This window comes from Sciurus vulgaris (genome assembly GCF_902686455.1).
Source record: "Sciurus vulgaris genome assembly, chromosome: 17".
Lineage (NCBI taxonomy): Eukaryota > Metazoa > Chordata > Mammalia > Rodentia > Sciuridae > Sciurus > Sciurus vulgaris.
Window position 1 is genome coordinate 51,117,131 of NC_136478.1, and position 19,057 is coordinate 51,136,187.

The 19,057-nt window shown below is 51.8% G+C and overlaps 1 protein-coding gene across 1 annotated transcript in view; it reads left to right on the forward strand.

Moving 5' to 3' along the window:
• Positions 1-18,997, forward strand: part of SPTBN4 (spectrin beta, non-erythrocytic 4) — a 75,425-nt gene extending 56,428 nt beyond the window's left edge. Inside the window, 16 exon segments of the mRNA XM_079118037.1 lie at positions 1,159-1,383; positions 2,251-2,340; positions 4,012-4,290; positions 4,382-4,512; positions 5,348-5,552; positions 5,950-6,330; positions 7,729-7,973; positions 11,023-11,161; positions 11,257-11,341; positions 11,691-11,887; positions 12,658-13,277; positions 14,313-14,385; positions 14,970-15,262; positions 16,489-16,662; positions 16,810-16,852; positions 17,948-18,997. Coding sequence (XP_078974163.1) covers positions 1,159-1,383; positions 2,251-2,340; positions 4,012-4,290; positions 4,382-4,512; positions 5,348-5,552; positions 5,950-6,330; positions 7,729-7,973; positions 11,023-11,161; positions 11,257-11,341; positions 11,691-11,887; positions 12,658-13,277; positions 14,313-14,385; positions 14,970-15,262; positions 16,489-16,662; positions 16,810-16,852; positions 17,948-18,106 — 3,339 coding nt within the window. The 3' untranslated portion in view covers positions 18,107-18,997.
• The last annotated feature ends 60 nt before the right edge of the window (positions 18,998-19,057 follow it).

Sequence of the window (19,057 nt, forward strand, 5' to 3'; positions counted from 1 at the left end):
GTCTCAAAATAAAATATAAGGGCTGGGGATATAGCTCAGTTGGTAGAGTGCTTGCCTCACAAGCACAAGGCCATGGGTTCAAATCCCCAGCACCACAAAAAAATAAAATAAAATAAAATATAAGAAAGGGCTGGGGCATAGCTCAGTGGTAAAGTGCCCCTGGGTACAATCCCCAGTAAGTTATAATAATAATAATAATAATAATAATAATAATAATACACATGAGTAAAGACAGTCATCCCATGGTGGTGGCAAATGTGGAAATGAAAACAGAATAGAGGGAATTCTCTGATTAAGGAAATCAGTTCCTTGTTCTAATACCTATCAAATTTTTTTTAGGTTGTGATTTACATCTATGAAATTTTTTTTGTGTGTCCAGAAGTATTTTTATGTGGTCAGATTTATAACTCTTTCCCTTTATGGTTTTACGCTTGGAAAAGTTTTCTCCATCACAAGATTATCAGTACAGCTTGCCCAGGTTTTCTTATGGATTTACTTATTCCATTTACGTCTTTAATTCATCTGGAACTATTTTCAGTATAAGAGCAAGGAAGGGATGCAGCTCAGTTGGTTAGCCAGTTGGCCCATGACCCCTCATTAAATTATCCATCTTTTCCTTGGGGATTTGTAATAGCATCTATAAAATATATGAATTCTCCTGTGTATTTAGGACTGCTTTTGTACCTTATGTGTATCCTTATGGCTCATCAACCATCCAAACCACTATAGCTTTGTATTTATTTATATCTGGCAAGATTAGCTTTTTGGACAAACTACTCAATTTCTCTGGGCCTGTTTCCTCTTCTGTAAAACAAGGGTTCCTATCAACCTTGAAGGGTTGTTCTGGCAATTAATGAATTAAGGGACCATTTTAGTGCCAGGGTCAGGTAAGCCTCTTTGAGAACGTATTATTTGGCTGAAATCTGCATGAGCAGGAGGAGCGCGCCGCGCCTGGCGGAGGAAAAAGATAAGGCCGGGCCTTGAAGCAGGACCTAGTTTAGGGTGTTGCAGGATCCCGCAGAGGGGCGGCGGTGCTTCTGCAGGAGATGGAGTGGTACGGTTGGCCCCGGGTTTGGCCGTCATCATGAGGGTACTGGAGAGCCACAGCAGGATCAGGAGGGAAGGTGGGCCCCGCTGACCCTGCCCCTGTTCCCACAGTCGATGGAGTCACAGGTGGAGGAATGGTACCGCGAGGTAGGAGAGTTGCAGGCTCAGACGGCGGCGCTTCCTCTGGAGCCGGCGAGCAAGGAGCTGGTGGGCGAGCGGCAGAACGCGGTGGGCGAGCGGCTGGTGCGCTTGCTCGAACCGTTGCAGGAGCGCCGCCGCTTGCTGCTGGCCTCCAAGGAGCTGCATCAGGTGGCGCACGACCTAGACGACGAGCTGGTGAGGCTGGGCGCCAGGATCCGGGGCGGGATCAGAATAACGAGGGGCGGAGGTTCGAGAATGGTGCAGGTGCGGGACGGGAGGATAGAGGACCCATCGGGGATTGGCGGGGATGGGGCGGGTCTGAGAATGGAGAGCGCTGACAGACTCAGTCATTCAGTCGTTCACTCGCTCCTTCGCTCTTTCACATTCATGCTCACTTTCACTCACTCTTGGATTCATTCATGAAGTCACTCATGTCTAGACTCACTAGCTTACCCTTTATTTCTTCCTCCTCGATTTACTTATTACTCATTATTCACTCACACACTTTTATCTATTCATTTCCTTACTCACTTCCTGATTTGCTCCTTCATTCATTCACTTGCACTAATTTGCTAATGACTTGATCAGTCTGGGCCCAGCATGGTAAGCAATGCAGACCCTCCTACTGCGCATAGAAGGTTCAGAGTCCAAAGAGGAAAACAGACTTGTCCCACACAGTGACAATCCAGGGTGGTTAGGGGCATGGTGGTGAGTCCCAGGGGCAGTAGGAGCCCAGAAAAGGCAACTGACCAAAGTTTAAAGTCAGGGAGGGCTTCCTGGAGGAGGGGATATCTGAGCTGAGACCTGAAGAGTATAAATGAGAAGGAATGGGAATGGAATTCCAGGAAGCAAGACCTGCATGTGCAAGAGCCACAGATAAACAGGAGGCTGGCCAAGTGCAGAAAGCAAGACAAAGCTTGTCACTGGAGGAGGCTGAAGATGTGCCTGGGCTTTTAGGCCAGGAAGGCCATTGGATGCCAAACAAAGGGCTTGAATGTTAGTTGGGATACAGCAGTCTTTGGGTCCATTGTCCCCTTGACCTACTCCTTGTATCCTCTCCAGGCATGGGTTCAGGAACGGCTGCCACTGGCCATGCAGACAGAACGAGGCAGTGGCTTACAGGCTGTCCAGCAGCACATCAAAAAGAACCAGGTGAGCTGAGCCAGGTGAGGGAGTAAGTTAGGACACATTCGGATAACAAGTGACAGAAAACAACTCAAGGTGGTTAAACCCCCCAAAGAGAATTTATTAGCTCTTATAATTGAAAAGACTGTGGACAGCAGGTCCAGCCATATCCAGGTGCTTCTAGATAGTGTCATGAATGTCTTCTTTCTCTCTCTCTCTCTCTTTTCCTCATATTAGCTTTGTTCTCAGGCCAACTCTCCTTTATCTGGTGATGAAAGGCCTCCAGCAGATTCAGATTACATCCCAGCAAAAAAAAAAAAAAAAAAAAAAAAAAAAAAAAAGAAAGAAAGAAAAAACAGAGAATTTCTTCCTCTCAAAAATTTCCATTAGTCCCAGGGATAACTCCTATTGGGTCATGTGACACAGCCTTCCCCCAGCTAATCATGATGGCCCAGGGATTTGGTTGTTTCCTTAGTCTAGCTAAGGCTAAGGGTCTGGAAGTTGCTGGTAAAATGAGTCTTAACTAAATTACCTGGACTGAGAAGGAGACAGGGGGTTCCCCAAAGGAAAATCAGGATCTTGTGACTAGAAGTAAGGGGAATGGCTTTGGGGCAAGGAAAAAATCTACAAAGGAAACCTCAAAATGCCCATAGGGGCAAAGGACTGAGATAATCAGAGAGCAGGTGCTGACCCCTAAACTGAGCAAAATGGGGAAAGGAGCATTTGAACCCCCCAAATCTCTGGATCTCTGTTCACCTCCCTGGACCTCAGTTTCTGTATCCAAATAAGTAGACAGTGGTCTAGAAAAGAGGTTCTCAAACTCTGTAGCAGAGGACCAAAGTCCAAAGTAAGGGACATAATAATAATAATGATAAAAAAATAATAAATTGATTAAAGACCTAAGAGCTAAATACTGTCCAGTGGGAGATATGTTGATTATTTAATTCTCTCAATAACCCTATGAGATAGGTATTGTCATCTGCCCCATTTCACCAAAATATAAGTTGGGAGAATTCAACACTGTGAAGGATGTTGGAGAGGTGGGACCTCACACTCTTGAGAAGTTCATGATCATGTTGCATTAAATGGAGTTAAGAGATTGAAGTCTTTCTTAGACTTTACTTTTTTATCTTGATGAAAATACTGTAGGCTGTTGACAGTGTTGGGAACACACAACTGGATGGTCCTTGTCACAGTTGAGGAACCCAGTCAAGAGCACTTAATGTTTAAAATGGGGGTGGGCTGGGTCTACAGGGGCTGCTGAACAAATAATCAAAGCTCACAGTGCTTGAGCCAGGCATGCAGAATCGATAGATATGGACGGCCAATTACTTATAAATTACGCTTGGGCCAGTTTTTCAGGCCTGTTTTAATCTTTGGGTGTTGTATCACCAAATTTCTTGGCTCAGGGCGCTGTCTTTGGAGGCAGCCTTCTATGTTCAAATCCTGGCAGCCTTTAGTAGCTACTCGCACTTGAGATCCTAGCTTCTCTCTTTGTCTACTTTCCCACCCGCAACATGGGGTAGTAGTTAGGGAGTGACGGCAAAATGCTTATGTAGTACGTGGTAGCTGCCCCGTGTACCTGGTAAGCCATCTGGATGTTTGCTCTTAGCTCCGTGGGCTGTGCCAGTCGCAGAGGCAAGCGTGGCCTTGCGGGGTCTCTGAACGCTGGTCTCCACCCGGACCTTCCAATCCCAGGCCCTGCGGCGGGAGATCCAGGCGCATGGGCCGCGCCTGGAAGAGGTGTTGGAGCGCGCGGGCGCGCTGGCCTCGCTGCGCAGCCCGGAGGCGGAGGCCGTGCGCCGCGGCCTGGAGCAACTGCAGAGCGCCTGGGCAGGACTGCGCGAGGCGGCTGAGCGGCGGCAGCAGGTGCTGGACGCCGCCTTCCAGGTGGAACAGTACTACTTCGACGTGGCGGAGGTGGAGGCGTGGCTGGGCGAGCAGGAGCTGCTCATGATGAGTGAGGACAAGGGCAAGGTGCGCCCGGGCTGGGGGTGCGGGGGGCCTGGGGGCGCAGGAACCGGGGGCCGGCCGCTACCGCCTCATCGCGGGCGCCGTATGCCCCCAGGATGAACAGAGCACCCTGCAGCTGCTCAAGAAGCACCTGCAGCTGGAGCAGGGCGTGGAGAACTACGAGGAAAGCATCGCGCAGCTGTCGCGCCAATGCCGGGCGCTGCTGGAGATGGGGCACCCGGACAGGTGGGCGGGCGGGGGCGGGGCCAGGCGGGGCGGGGCCAGCTTGTTGGGAAAGGTCCTGCAGGATCAGGATCTGAAACTTCTCTCTTGGAACTCCCTGCAGGGCCCGAACTGGACATTGGGGTGGGAGGGACCCTCATTGCCGCAGGCTGGAGCCTTCGGATTTTGGCCAGAGGGAGGGACCAGAATAACCTCACCGGGTGTAGAGGGGGAGGTGATGTCTAAGACTGAGTTAGGGAAGTCATAGTCTGGGAAAGCAAAAGTCCTCTTTCTACCCAGTATCTGGGCAGTGTTTGGGAGGACAGAAAAGCCTGGAATGCAGAGAGTGGACATGGGCATGGGGCCTGAGACCTCCTGGTATGACTAGTGTCGCCTCACCAAGCCTCTGAAAGGCCTGGTCTAGGGGTGGGATCTAAGAGGGGCACTGAGCAGGACCCATGTCCCAGAGAATCTAGAGATTAGGACTGGAGGTGGGGCGGCTTGGCTGGACATTGTAGGCTGGAGTTGGGAACCTCACCTAGGTCACTGGATGGGGGCGAAAAGGGACAAAGATAGAAACTGGGCGAAAACAACAACAAAAAAGACAAAAGCAGTAAAAGAAACTAGGCAGTCCCGGCTGGAGGTGAGCTTACCAGGCAAACCTCTGGGTGCTGAGATTTAAGTCCATAGCTAACTGAATCTGAGACTTGCAGAAGGCAGTTCTGCGGGAGGGAAGCTGAGGGGAACTACCCTGCTTAGAGATTGGGGGAAATGCTTTGGGAGGGGGAGATCAGGAGGTCACAGCACTGCCCCAGAAGTCTCAGGGGGCTCTTCCCTGCCCCTCCCCATCCTCCATTAGCGAGCAGATCAGCCGGCGGCAATCTCAGGTGGACCGCCTGTACGTGGCGCTGAAGGAGCTGGGGGAGGAACGCAGGGTGGGCCTGGAGCAGCAGTACTGGCTGTACCAGCTCAGCCGCCAGGTGGATGAGCTGGAGCACTGGATTGCTGAGAAGGAGGTGGTGGCCGGTTCACCCGAGCTCGGCCAGGACTTCGAACATGTCTCGGTAAGCATCATTAGGAAAACATGATACCAGTGGCCACTGTTCAAGCTACCAAGGTTCTCTGGGCCTCAGTTTCTCCGTCAGTAGTGTGGGTATAATAGGAGCACTCATCTCCTGGCTCTGTTGTGAGACAAATGAATTAATATGACATAAAGTACTTAGAACCCTGCACAGCACACTCAGTGTCTAGCACAGGGTTTGTCACCAATACTGTACCATCATACTATTTTATTATTGTCATTTCTATTATTGCTACAGAGTGTTGGGTATTGTTTTTTTTTATTATATCGATGTTTGTTATTGTAATGACTCATACTGTCACAAGATAGCAAGTTGGAGGGACTGGTACACGTAGCACCTTTGCCCACTTGCTGTGCCCCCCCCCCCATCCTGGTGGCAGGTGCTGCAGGAGAAGTTCTCAGAGTTTGCCAGTGAAACAGGCACTGCAGGGCGTGAGCGACTGGCAGCCGTGAACCAGATGGTGGATGAGCTGATCGAGTGTGGCCATACGGCAGCAGCCACCATGGCTGAGTGGAAGGATGGGCTGAATGAGGCCTGGGCCGAGCTGCTGGAGCTCATGGGTACTCGGGCCCAGCTGCTGGCCGCCTCTCGGGAGCTGCATAAGTTCTTCAGTGATGCCCGAGAGCTTCAAGGACAAATTGAAGAGAAGCGGAGGCGACTGCCCCGCCTAACTGCTCCACCTGAGCCAAGACCCAGTGCCAGCTCCATGCAAAGGACCTTGCGAGCCTTTGAGCACGATCTGCAGCTCCTCGTGTCCCAGGTGGGGTGACAGTGGCCATTGGGAAAGTTGGGAGGGCATGTGGGCAGCAGAGCAGACAAAAATCAGGCTGTGAAGCAGGTTGCAATTAGACGGTGGGACAAATGGAAAGTAGACCTCAGAATAGGAAGAAATTGGATAATGGACCACATAGAACATGGACTGATTGGTGCATGGAAATGGGCTAGTGACCGAAAAAAAAGTGAAGTAGTAGGGCTGATAGAAATGATATGATGTTTCCAGTGGAGTTGGGCAGTGGTTCCAAGTGAATAGTAAGATTCCAGTAGGGTAAATTCAGATAGAGGATTTAAGTGGAATTTTGAGAGGTTTAGGAGAAATTTGGCTGTGGGCAGATAGGAATTAGACAGCAGGTCTCTGCTAGAAATCATTTTTCTGGAATTAGTTCTATATGGGAGGATTGAGCGGAAAAGGCAACACAGCTAATAGAAATTAGGCAGAGGGTCTGACAGAAATTGGGAGGTGGAAATGAAGAAATTGGGTGGAAATGAAGTTGTGGGCCTAATAGAACTCAGGCAGCAGAACTGAAGGGAACTGGCTTGAAGGCCTCAAGGGAGATAGAAATTGGACAACTGTTTTTACAAATCATGCAGATGACTGTTAGAAATAAGACTGAGAGGTAGCAATTAAGCGGTAGATCTGTTAGAAATGGGGGTGGAGTGGGGAAGCAGGACACAGCGGTGCACACATGTAATCCCAGCAACTGGGAGACTGAGGCAGGAGCATGGAAAGTTTGAAGCCAATCTGGGCAACTTAGTGAGACCCTGTCTCAAAATAAAAGACGAGAAGGGCTGGGCTGTAGCTCACTGCCCAGCACCTGCTTGGCATGGAGGTCCCGGATTTCATCCCCAGCACTGCCAAGGAAGGAAAGAAAGGGAGAAAGAACAGGAGACTGCAAATTGAAGAGTGTTTCTGAAGGAACTGGTTCACTAGTTGACAGTGGGTTTGAAATGAAGGGCATGCAGGTTGGGAAAGGTACCCAGTAGTCATCAGGGTGGAAAGGGGTTTCCTGGAAGAAATCAGATTGCTCTGAAGCGAGATAGAGGTGAGCCTGCCTGAAAACGGGTGAGAGATCAAAAGAAATTGGTCAATGGACTGAAAGAAACTGGAGGTAGATTTAAAAGAAGTCAAAGCCCAGGTTAGTCAAAAGAAGAATCAGGAAGTAGACATGGAGTAATGTGGTAGTGTACAAGAAGTCAGAGCAACCAGAGCAATCAGAGAAGCAGTCTCACGGGATCACAGGGCGCAGTCTCCTAGTATCTGGAAGCTCCGCGCTCAACCTGCGGAAGGGAAGGAGAGGATGGAGCCTGGGTGGCTTGCGGGTAAAGGGAGGGCGGAGCCTGGGCGGGGCGGACCTGGCGCCCGACCTGGCCTACCCCTCAGGTACGGCAGCTGCAGGAGGGGGCGGCCCAGCTGCGGACCGTGTATGCGGGCGAGCACGCCGAGGCCATCGCCAGCAGGGAGCAAGAAGTGCTGCAGGGCTGGAAAGAGCTGTTGGCAGCCTGCGAGGACGCCCGCCTGCACGTCAGCTCAACTGCAGACGCCCTGCGCTTCCACAGCCAGGCCCGCGACCTGCTCTCCTGGATGGATGGCATCGCGGGCCAGATCGGGGCAGCTGACAAGCCCAGGTGCCCCTCATCCCACCTCGGGCTTCCTAAGTGCCACTGGCAGCCTCTCTCAGCTGCCCCCTGCCCACCAACAGTCCCCTACCCATAGGAAACCACAAGAGTCAATATCTGCATGGCACCCATGTGTGCCTTGTACTATTCTAGATCCTTCACATGTGTGTGGACTGGCATTGGGTGCTCAGAGCATGGGGCATCTCCCTGCCCTCTGTCCTTCCCAGGTGCCCACGACTGCCCTCCATCTCTGGGTGTCACAGTATGGGATGGGCTGAGGCCAGGATAGGTGCAGGGGAGGTGTGGGCTCTGTTGGGGTACAGCAACACTGTAACAATTCCCACATCTTAGGGTTAACCTAGTAGGCACTGATTTACCTGCTCACATAATGGCACCATGTCATTGTCCAGCAGAAGCCCAGCCTGTCCAACAATGATTGGGAACCAGGATCCTGCCATTTGGGCCTGGAGGTCATTTGCTGAACCCCGCCCCGGGAAAGGGGAAAAGACAGCAGGAGGGTCACATGGGAATTTAGGGACTCACATGCTGCTGGCAAGTTACCCAGTTTATCTCCCAGGGAGGCTGGAGACTGAGACCAGCAGTGTGCCCAGGAAGTAAAGGACCTGGAGAGTGTGACATGTGGCATTGTTTCTATGATCCTAGTCTGTGAGTCTTCATCCATTATTTACTCAGTGAATATTTATTAGGTGCTGGTGACTGGATCCCAGGGCCTCTCAAATGCTAAGCACATGCTCTTACCACTGAGCTGTGCCTCTCCAGCCCTTAACAAATATTTACTGAATGCTTGTTGTGGGTCACATAGTGAACAAGGTCAAGCCCTTGCCCTCCAAGGGTGGAGAGAGGCAAGAAAGAAGCAAACCCCTAATATCATTTCAGAGAGTGAGAGGTGCCATCAGGAAACATAAAGCAAGTTAAGGGAAACAGGTGACAGCTGGCAAGGTCTCTCTGAGGATGGGAAGTTTGAGTGGAGGGAGACCTGAATGAAGTGCTAGGTGAGTCAGGTTAGGTTTGGGGGAGAAGAGCTCTCCAAAGACTAAGCATGTCCACCTCATTGTGGCTGTATGGAGCAAAAGGAGGAAGAGTGAAGAGTGGCAGGAAGTGAGGCCAGAGGGACAGTATTGCCCTGGAGACCATGAGAAGTTTTGCCTTTTCCCTGAGTGAGATGGCAGTCATGGGAGAGTTTAGAGCAGCGAGTGACAAGTGCATCCGTGGGGAATAGACCCAGAAAGCAAAGATAGAAACAGGCAGACCAGTCAGGAGGCTCCTGCACTAATCCAGGTGGGAGCCATCGGTGGCTTGGACCAGAGTGGTGTTGATATATAGATGAAGAAGAAATCTTGATTTTTCAGACTTAAAATATTTTTATTATGAAAAAAATTTAAGCATCCAATACATAGAAGTAGAGATAACAATATAGCGAGCCTGCATGGGTATTGTGAACCAGTGACTCGAATAATCGACATCCAGCCAGTCTTATTTCAGCTGTCTCCTCTCCTACTCTCCCTCCATTTATGCTGCACTGTTTCAAACAAACCTCAGGCTTCGTATCATTTTGCAGTATATATTTTAAAATTATAAGTGTCCAGTTTTCACTGATGTATTGGCTTCAGGGAGCAAAGAAAAGGAAATGAATAGTCATAGGTGAATGATGGATGAATTTACTGAGATGGAGAGAAGAGAGCACCTTTATGGGATGGCCAGAATCTGAAAGATCACTCGATGTGTTAAAATTCATTAAAATGTGGGACCTTCAGAAATAAGTTTGGATACATTGTCTTATAAAGCTATAATTGCTAACTGGTGGAACCCTTCAGAAATTTGGAATTTGTGTTGGACATTGGATAGTTTACAATGGCCCTGTCCAGTAGTTATATATTTCAAGCCACAAATGTGAGCCACATATATAATTTAAATTTTTCTTGTAACCACATTAACAAAGTAAAAGGAAGCAAATGAAAATGGATTTTAGCAATACTTTTTCTTTTTTCTTTTTTTTTTTTTTTTTTTTTTTTTGGTACTGGGTATCGAGCCCCGAGGTGCTTTTACCACTGAGCCATGTCTCCAGCCCTTTTTATTTTTTATTTTGAAGCAGGGTCTTGCTAAGTTGCTTAGGACCTCCTGGAGTTGCTGAGGCTGACCTTGATTTTGACCTCCTGTCTCAGTCTCCTGAGTCTCTGGGATTACAGTTGTGCCCCACCATGTCAAGAAATAATACACCTTTTTTTTTTTTTTTTTTCATATTGGAGATTGAACCCAGGGTGATTTCCCACTGAGCTACATCCCTAGCCACGCTCCCCATGCCCTTTTTTAAATTCTGAGACAGGATCTCACTAAATTGCTGGGGCTGGCCTTGAACTTGGAATACTCCTGCCTCAGCCTCCTAAATCACTGGGATTATAGGAATGCACCACTATGCCTGGATAGTGATACAAATTGGTTAACCCTATATTCTCAAGATAGTCAATATCAACATTATCAATTAATGTTAACCAATTAGACTGGGCATGGTGGCATGGGTGTGAAGTCCCAGGTCCTCAGGAAGCTGAGATGGGAAGATAGCTTGAGCCTGCAACATAGCAAGATCCCATCTCAAAAACAAAACAAAATATTAATAAGAGAGTTTATTTTATTTTACACTAAGTCCTCAAAATCTGGTGTGTACTTTCCATTTCAACATGTCTCAATTCAGACCTATCCCATTTCAAGTGCTCAGTGGCAACACATATCTAGTGACTTCCACACTGGACAGCACAGACTTGTAAGCTAGTGGAAATTTCAGAAGCATAGCTATAGCAAGTTAGAAAAATTGGACTTTGAAATCCTAGAAGGTTAGAATCACAAGTGTGAAATTTGGCACCTTGGAAAATTGGAATCATTGATTAGTGAAGACCATTGGACCCTCAGAACTTGGCCTAGAAGGTAGGTATTCTGAGATGCCATGAAGCATCAGCCTCGAGGGACTGATGGGAACTGCATATATGGGGTGGGCTGAGGGTGACTTCCAGTGGCTCAAATCCCTGCTCACTGCCCACTGCAGGGACGTATCATCGGTGGAGGTGCTCATGAACTACCACCAAGGCCTGAAGACTGAGCTGGAGGCACGGGTGCCTGAGCTGACCGCCTGCCAGGAGCTGGGGCGCTCCCTTCTGCTCAACAAGAGCGCAATGGCTGATGAGGTAGGGAAGGGCACCTGGTGTCCTCCTCTGCCCCTCGGCTTCCTTGAGGTGGGAGTCACTGCTGACATCCCTTCCCACCCACCCACCACACCCAGATCCAGGCACAGCTGGACAAACTGGGAACCAGGAAGGAGGAGGTGTCAGACAAATGGGACCGCCATTGGGAGTGGCTGCAGCAGAGTGAGTAGGGACCCAGACACATGTGGCTCAAGGACACAGAGATATGCTCCAGCATGTTGAGCAAAGGCCCAGAGGATGACTTGACCATGTTTTGCACACCACTCAAGAAGAAAACAAGGGCCTAGAGGGTAGAAAGGGGCTTGCTATTGAATCCCTGGGGGCAGACACCTAGGGCAGAAACTGGGACCTTCAAAACGACCCCAGCCCCTGTCACTCCTGCAGAGCCCAGAATAGTCAGGGCTGGGACAGGGGGACCTGGAGGGGCATGGAAGGCCAAAGAGGACAACTGCTGCCCCAGAAAGGGTCACTGTGTGTGCCCAGTGCCCTTACCCTGTGTGTCTGCCCCCAGTGCTGGAAGTGCATCAGTTTGCCCAGGAGGCAGTGGTGGCTGACGCCTGGCTGACAGCCCAGGAGCCACTTCTGCAGAGCCGAGAGCTGGGCAGCAGTGTGGATGAGGTGGAGCAGCTTATCCGGAGACATGAGGCCTTCCGCAAAGCAGCTGCAGCCTGGGAAGAGAGGTTCAGCTCTCTACGACGCCTGACCACGGTGAGTGCCCCAGATCCTGCCTTCTCCCCCAAACCCATCCTACATGAGACAGACACACCTGGACTTGGTGCCTAGTCTCTTTTTGAATGAGGGCTAAGAGATCTATATTGTGTTGCCAGTGGGGCAGGAAGACAGATCTGTCATCAGACAACGACAGTACAAAGGATCAGGGATGTGATGCAGAAGTACAGGCAGATGGTGCGGGCTAAAGTGGGGGAGGCACAGGACACGTGGGAGCCTAGTGGGACTCCCACTAGGACCTGGGGGAGTCCCATCTGAGACTTGAATAAAGAAGAAATGCAGAGTGCAGTGACATATATCTGTAATCTCAGTGACTCTGGAGGCTGAAGCAGGAGGATCAAAAGTTCAATTCCAGCTTTCAAAATTTAGTGAGACCCTGTTTCAAAATTAAACATAAAAAGGCCTGGATGCGTAGCTCAGTAGTAGAGCATCCCTGGGTGCAATTCCCAGTACATGCAGTGGCAAGAAACGAGGCGAAGAGACCATTGTGATAAAAAGTTTTGAGTTCTTGGGTGGGGAAACGTGAAGTGGTAAAAAGGCACCCAGAGAAAATGATTTAGCCGATTCCTACAAGAGCAATAGGTGTTTGCTCTAAGAATGAAAATTAAGCTCTTGGCAGAAAGCAGGGCGGGGCGTTGGACATCTTGCTAATAGGTTGAGAGGTGAAGCAGAAAACCCAGAGTGCCTGCCGAGACCACTCCCTCTCCGCACCCCAGGCCCCATCCTCTCCCTGGTCCTTCTGTCCCCAGATTGAGAAACTCAAGGCGGAACAGAGCAAGCAACCACCTACTCCCCTGCTGGGGCGCAAGTTCTTCGGGGACCCTACGGAACTGGCGGCAAAGGCTGCACCTCTACTTCGGCCAGGGGGCTATGAGAGGGGCTTGGAGCCCTTGGCCCGCCGGGCCTCGGACACGCTGTCGGCCGAGGTGCGGACCCGGGTGGGGTACGTGCGCCAGGAGCTCAAGCCCGAGCGCCTCCAGCCGCGCATTGACCGGCTGCCAGAGGTCCCCGGGAGGGTAGAGCCTGCGGCCCCTCCAGCCGCACAGGAGAACACCTTGGAGACCCCCGGGACCCCTGCAGCGGCAGAGCAGGTCCGGCCCAGATCGGAGCGCCAGGAGTCAGTAGATCGCGCGGAGGAGTTGCCCCGGAGGCGGCGACCCGAGCGCCAAGAATCGGCTGATCAACCCGAGGAGGCTGCGCGGAGGCGACGACCAGAGCGGCAGGAATCTGCGGAACACGAGGCGGCACACAGCCTTACCCTGGGCCGCTACGAGCAGATGGAGCGGCGGCGAGAGCGGCGGGAGCGGCGGTTGGAGCGGCAGGAGTCCAGCGAACAGGAGACGCCCATAAGAGGAGACCTGGCCAAGGGGTGAGGCTCCTTATGTCCAGGGAGTGAGGGAAGCGGGTTAGCAATAGCTCCTAGCGCCGCGAGGGCCCCGTGGTGAGGCTTCTGGGCTTGGAGCTGCCTAATGAGAGAGATACCTTCTTGGTATCCACTTTGCAGAGGTGTAAACTGAGGCGGAAAGAGAGTAGCAGATATGCCCATTGTTCCAGAGGAGCAGCTCTTCCTGCTAAAGGAAAAGGCGAAGTGCCTTCCTCCAGGGGCAGGTTTTCAGCCCCTGAGTCCTGCATCAAATCCCCTGGGTGTCGCCTGGCAGGGATTCTGTCTCCTCTGCACCCATTTCTCCACTGGGTGGAACCATCACTGTCTTGAATGGAGAGAAGACCCTATATTACAACTCTCTCAACAGCATTATGATTTGGAAGCTGTTGTCATCCCCATTAAATGGATAGGACAACTGAGGCACAAAAAGGGCCAGTCATTTGGCTTGGCTAAGCCAGGACTGGAGCCCAGGTCTTTCAGAATCCAGAGTTAACCAGAACATAATGTGCAAATTAGTCCAACCTGCTGTGTCCCCAGATAGAGAACAGGAGACAATGGCTTCTTGACCCTTTTTAAAATGTCGTGTTTTGTGAACATTTGCTGAGTGTCTACCTGGCATGCGCTGGGGATAACAGTGACCACACTAGCACCAGTCCTGCCTTCGTGTTGCTCAATGTAGTGAGAGAAACAGACTTGTCACCCAGAAAGGGGGCAGGGGGTCCAGGAGACTTGGTAACTCAGGGGGTGGATGCAAAAATGTGACAGTGTGTGTTCAAAGGCTTGAAGGAACTAGTTTACCTTTGTGCTGCTTAAAACTCAAAGGGGGAGAGGTTCAGTTTTCCATTCAGCAGCAGTGCCTGGGACACCCATAGGATGTGGGTGCAATCTGCAGGAGATAGCTGAGAAGCAAACAAGGTCTTGGCATTTCAGGCTAAGGCATGAAGCCTCTGTCCAGCTAGGAAGGTCCCTGGGAGAAGGCACCTGAGTTCCACTACGTCTTTCTGTTCCCTCCTCCTCCAGGAAGGCCACCCTGGCTGACATTGTGGAGCAGCTGCAGGAGAAAGAGGCAGGCCCGGGGCTCCCTGTTGGGGTGGTAAGTTGAACCAGAGGGTGGGTGGGGGTATGAGGACCCCCTCTCAGAGCAGGAGTCAGGATCTCATAAGTAATCAGTGCCTAGCCCTGAGCCCATCCTCCTAGCTGGATCCTGCCGAGTCAGCATAGGTTCTCAGGACCCCCAGAAATCCTCCCAAATCTGAAATTTTCTCCCTTAGAAAACTGGGATCACTGATCCAAAAGACCCTTCCATTCCCCGCCCCCCTCCACACATACATAAATAGGATCTAAGGTCTTCCCACATCTGTCCTGGACTCCCTATTTCCCCGCCCAGCGGGGTCCCAAATTTCATCACAGCCACAGACACACAGAAGGTTCAGATTTCTCCTCTGGGCCTTGCATCCCCACCTCTCGGATTAGCGTCTTCCTCCCACGAGAGGAAGTCCAAACCGAGTTCTGAGGGAACTCAATAGCCAGACCCGTTGGGCTCCAATCCAGAAGTCCTCCCATACTCGCGTCCAAGACAGAGACCCCGCAGACGGATGGGACCCCAGACCCACGGGCTGCCCCAGACAGATGCCCCTCCCCGTGGACAGCACCCCTCTTCCTCCTCCCTTCACACAGCCGTCGCTGCCTCAGCCTCGCGAGCTTCCCCCCGGCCGCCTGCCCAATGGGCTTGAACCGCCCGAGCGGACACCTCGGCCGGATCGGCCGCGGGCGCGGGACCGGCCCAAGCCGCGACGGCGGCCGCGGCCACGAGAGGGTGGTGAGGGCGGGGGAAGCCGGCGCTCGCGCTCCGCCCCGGCCCAGGGCGGCTCCGCCCCCGCGCCTCCGCCACCGCCCACTCACACAGTGCAGCACGAGGGCTTCCTGCTGCGCAAGCGCGAGCTCGACGCTAACCGCAAGTCGTCCAACCGGTGAGCGTGTGGGCGGGGCTTTGGAAAGCGGTGGGGGGGGCCCAAGCTCAGGGTGTCCAATGAGTGAATAGTTGGGCCAGGGAAGGGGCGGGCTCAGCTTCAGGACCTCCCACCTGTGGGGGTTAGGTTGGAGCCAGGGGGAGGGCGGAGCTCGACGTCCTGTAATTCAACGAATGAACCTGAGGGGCATGGCCTAAGCTTGGTGCGTCCTATGGCTGAGTAAATGGAGCTCAGATGGAAGAGGGATGGACGTATTATGAAAGAGAACAAATTGGGACCCAACTCTTGTAGCGACCAACCCAGGAACTGAGTATAGTTAAGGAGCAAGCTGGGAGCGAGTAGTCTATAGAGTTCCAGTGGTTTGTGAAGTGGAGCCTCAAAATCTCATCCAACCAATGAGTGGGGTGTGTCGACCCTTGGAAGTTTTAAATGGGGTGGGGGGTGTTTAAGAAGATGCGGAGCCCATACACAGGGCTGAGTGGAGTGTGTGTTGGGGTAATCTCAAATAAGTTTCCAAGTAAGGGGCTAACATTTTGTGTGTGTGTGATGTTTATACCCTTGGAATCCAGTTTCTGGTTGTCCAACACCTTTTCGTTCAACTGGAGGTAGAGTCTGGGGATAGGTGAGCCAGAAAGGGTAATACTGGCTAATGAATGGATTGAGGCCTAGCCCCGAGACATGAAGTGGGCAGGGCAGGTTCAGACTGTGCTGATGGGGTCTGGAGGTAGTCATCCTTCCTTGTCCCTAGGGAATAAACAGGGGCACCTGGTATATTTTGCTCTAAGAGGAATTCCTCCTGGATTGGGGCTTTGGCTAGATAGGAAGCAGGAATTCCTCATTCCAAACAGTAAACTAATAGATTTTCCTTGAAGGAACTCCATAGGGGTGAAGGAATTGGGCTGGGGGGACGGGGTGAGAGGAACAAAAGCTGTGTAGGAGACAACTGAAGTCTTGCCTTCAGGAAATTCAGTATGGGCGAGAATAAGGAAAGGCAAGTCCAACAGGGGCCAGCCTGGGTTAAGGCTTGGTACTGGGAGCTTTAGATGATCCTCTTAGATCAGGAACAGGCATAAGGAAAAGCATCCTTCCTGGTCATGTGGCCTCACTGGCTAAGGCAAAGGCCCAGAAGGCGGAAGTCTCAACGTATTTAGGCCATGAATGTGTTAATGAAGAGTACCCAGGCAGAGTGCTGCAGTTCTGCCTTGAGCCCCATCTTGTTACCCCAGGTCATGGGTGAGCCTGTACTGCGTCCTCAGCAAGGGGGAGCTGGGCTTCTACAAGGACTCCAAAGGCCCAGCCTCAGGGGGCACACATGGTGGGGAGCCACTGCTCAGCCTGCACAAAGCCACCAGCGAGGTGGCTAGTGACTACAAGAAAAAGAAGCATGTCTTCAAGCTCCAGTGAGCCCCCCAATGGGCAGGAGGGAGGGATCCAAGGCCCAGCTTCCTCCTTCTAACAGGACCCTGACTCCCTTAAAGCACATTTGGGTTTGGGGGAGGTGGTCTTTGGTCTCTTGGGATCCTCAAGTCCTGTGTCCTCTCCTGCAGGACCCAGGATGGCAGTGAGTTTTTGCTCCAGGCTAAAGATGAGGTGAGATCTGGTCCTTTCAACCCCTTATGTGACCTCAAGATGACATAGCTGACTGACCGGCTCCTGGCCCAGAGTAATAGGACTGTAGAAGGGAAGCACACAGACAAGAGTTTTCAGGGATATAATGGGGAAACCCATGGGCAGTGAGAGCCCAGAGAAGGTTCTTTAAGCCAGGAGTGGTGGAGAGGGGGGTTCAAGGAGCCCTGATGATAAAATCCAAGGGTTAACAGCTGGAGGACAGAGTTCAAGGACTGAGGTAAATAGTACTAGAAAGGATCCAGGGACTGGAACTCTCAGTGAGTTATGGGCCACTTGGGGAGGTTGAATTTTTGTCCTAAGGGCACTGGGAAGCAATGGCAAGAGTTTTGAGCCACGGAAGGTTAAAGTGATGGGTAATAAAGATCCCTTTAATTACCATGTGCAGGGTAGATTGAAGGGGGTAACAGTGAGGGTAGGGAACCCGTCCAGCAGCTGGGCAAGGACCCAAGTAGGAAAGCACAGAATGGGAACAGGCAGGCCTGTGGGAGAGGAGGGAAGAGGTAGGGGAGATAGGAACAGAAATGGACCTTGGGACTGGGCTAGTGGATGAGGTCAGTGGGGAGGAGCAGGCACAGAGGTGGTTTCAGGAGATGTTGAGTGTAATAAATAGCACTTCTTATCTCAATTATTCCTCACAGGAAGCTATGAAGTAGGCCTTATCCTCCACATGCCTCCTTTTACCAGTCTGTAAAATGGAGATAAAAATAGTTTCTTATCATAGGGGTTCTGAAAAATGAGTTGATATATGTAGAGCACTTAGCACAGGGCTTGGTTAAGTACCTGTGCTCTGTGTTTGACCCACGTACTTATCCCTGATTTTATTTTTTACCTTTGTTGTGGGAGTTAAATATTGCATAAGTTTGAGTGAATGAATCCACAGAAATGCCTAGAACAGACAGAGCCTAGCATATGCTATTTAACTATTTGCTTCCTCATTATTACCCCAATTTAATAGAGGAAGAAACTGTAGTTCAGAGAAGGCGGTCTGATTCAAGATTGATCTATTACTCCATCTTCTCTCTTCCAAATACTCTGTATCCTATTTTCTTCCTTCAGGAGGAGATGAACGGTTGGTTAGAGGCTGTGGCTGCCTCAGTGACGGAACACGCAGAGATTGCACGCTGGGGCCAGACACTACCCACCACGTCCTCCACAGACGAGGGCAACCCGAAACGCGAGGGAGGGGAGCGCCGAGCCAGTGGTCGCCGGAAGTGACTCTCCTACCCCCAGGACCTGTCAAGTCTCCCCGCCCCTCCTCTCTGCACTGTGGGCACAAAGACACTTTCTCTTCCGCAAGGGCAGGGCCAGAGTCCCTAGTTCCAGCACTGCGGACGCGCCACGACGGGCACTGGAAAGGAGGGGACTTCTCCTGCACCCCAAAATGTGGTGGGGGGGTTGCCACCCCTATAGCCATATCTCGGCCCCTTCCCGCTCGCCATCCCCACCCCAGGTGCTGGGGCTCCATTATTTTTATGCAATAACTGAGCTTGGTGGGGGCGGATAGGGGGCCAGTTGAGCCAAGCCCCCTGCCCCCTATCCGCAGATCCTGCCCCAAAAAGCTGGGGTGGTGGGGGCGATAATTCCTGGCCTCCTCTCCGCCCTAAGGATGGGCACGGGGGCGCTGGTGAGGTCCCCTGGACCATCCAGGGTGCTAGGGGGTGGGGAGGGGACACTCCCTCCCCGCCTTTACCTCACTTCCAATGCTGCCTTGATCTCTGTCTGGGAGGGGAGAGTGAAGGCTAGCCCCTTCACTCTGTCGCCTCAGAGCCATGCGGTTAATTCCTTAGTTTATTTTTGCAAAACGTCGACCTCCCCCTCCCCCGCCCCGCATCCGCGAAGGCTTTTAATGGGAGGGGCGTCAAAGCTCAAAATTGTCTTCCTCTCTCCTCCCCCCTCCAGCTGTAAATGACACTTCACGAGGGGAGGGGTGAGGGGAAGCCCTCCCCCCTGCATGCTTCTGGCTGGAGCACCTCCCTGGGACTTGGGGGAACCGGGTTGTGGGCAGCCCCCCCATGGCCGCCTGGAGAAGTCGCTGGGGCCCGGGGGTGTGGGACGGTGTGGCGGGCGCACACTGTATGTACCTATAATAAACCTTTGGCTTTGACGGTCTAAGCTAGTTTGGTTCGCTTTTCTTGACTTGCACCGGCGAGGCTCAAAGGAAGGGCT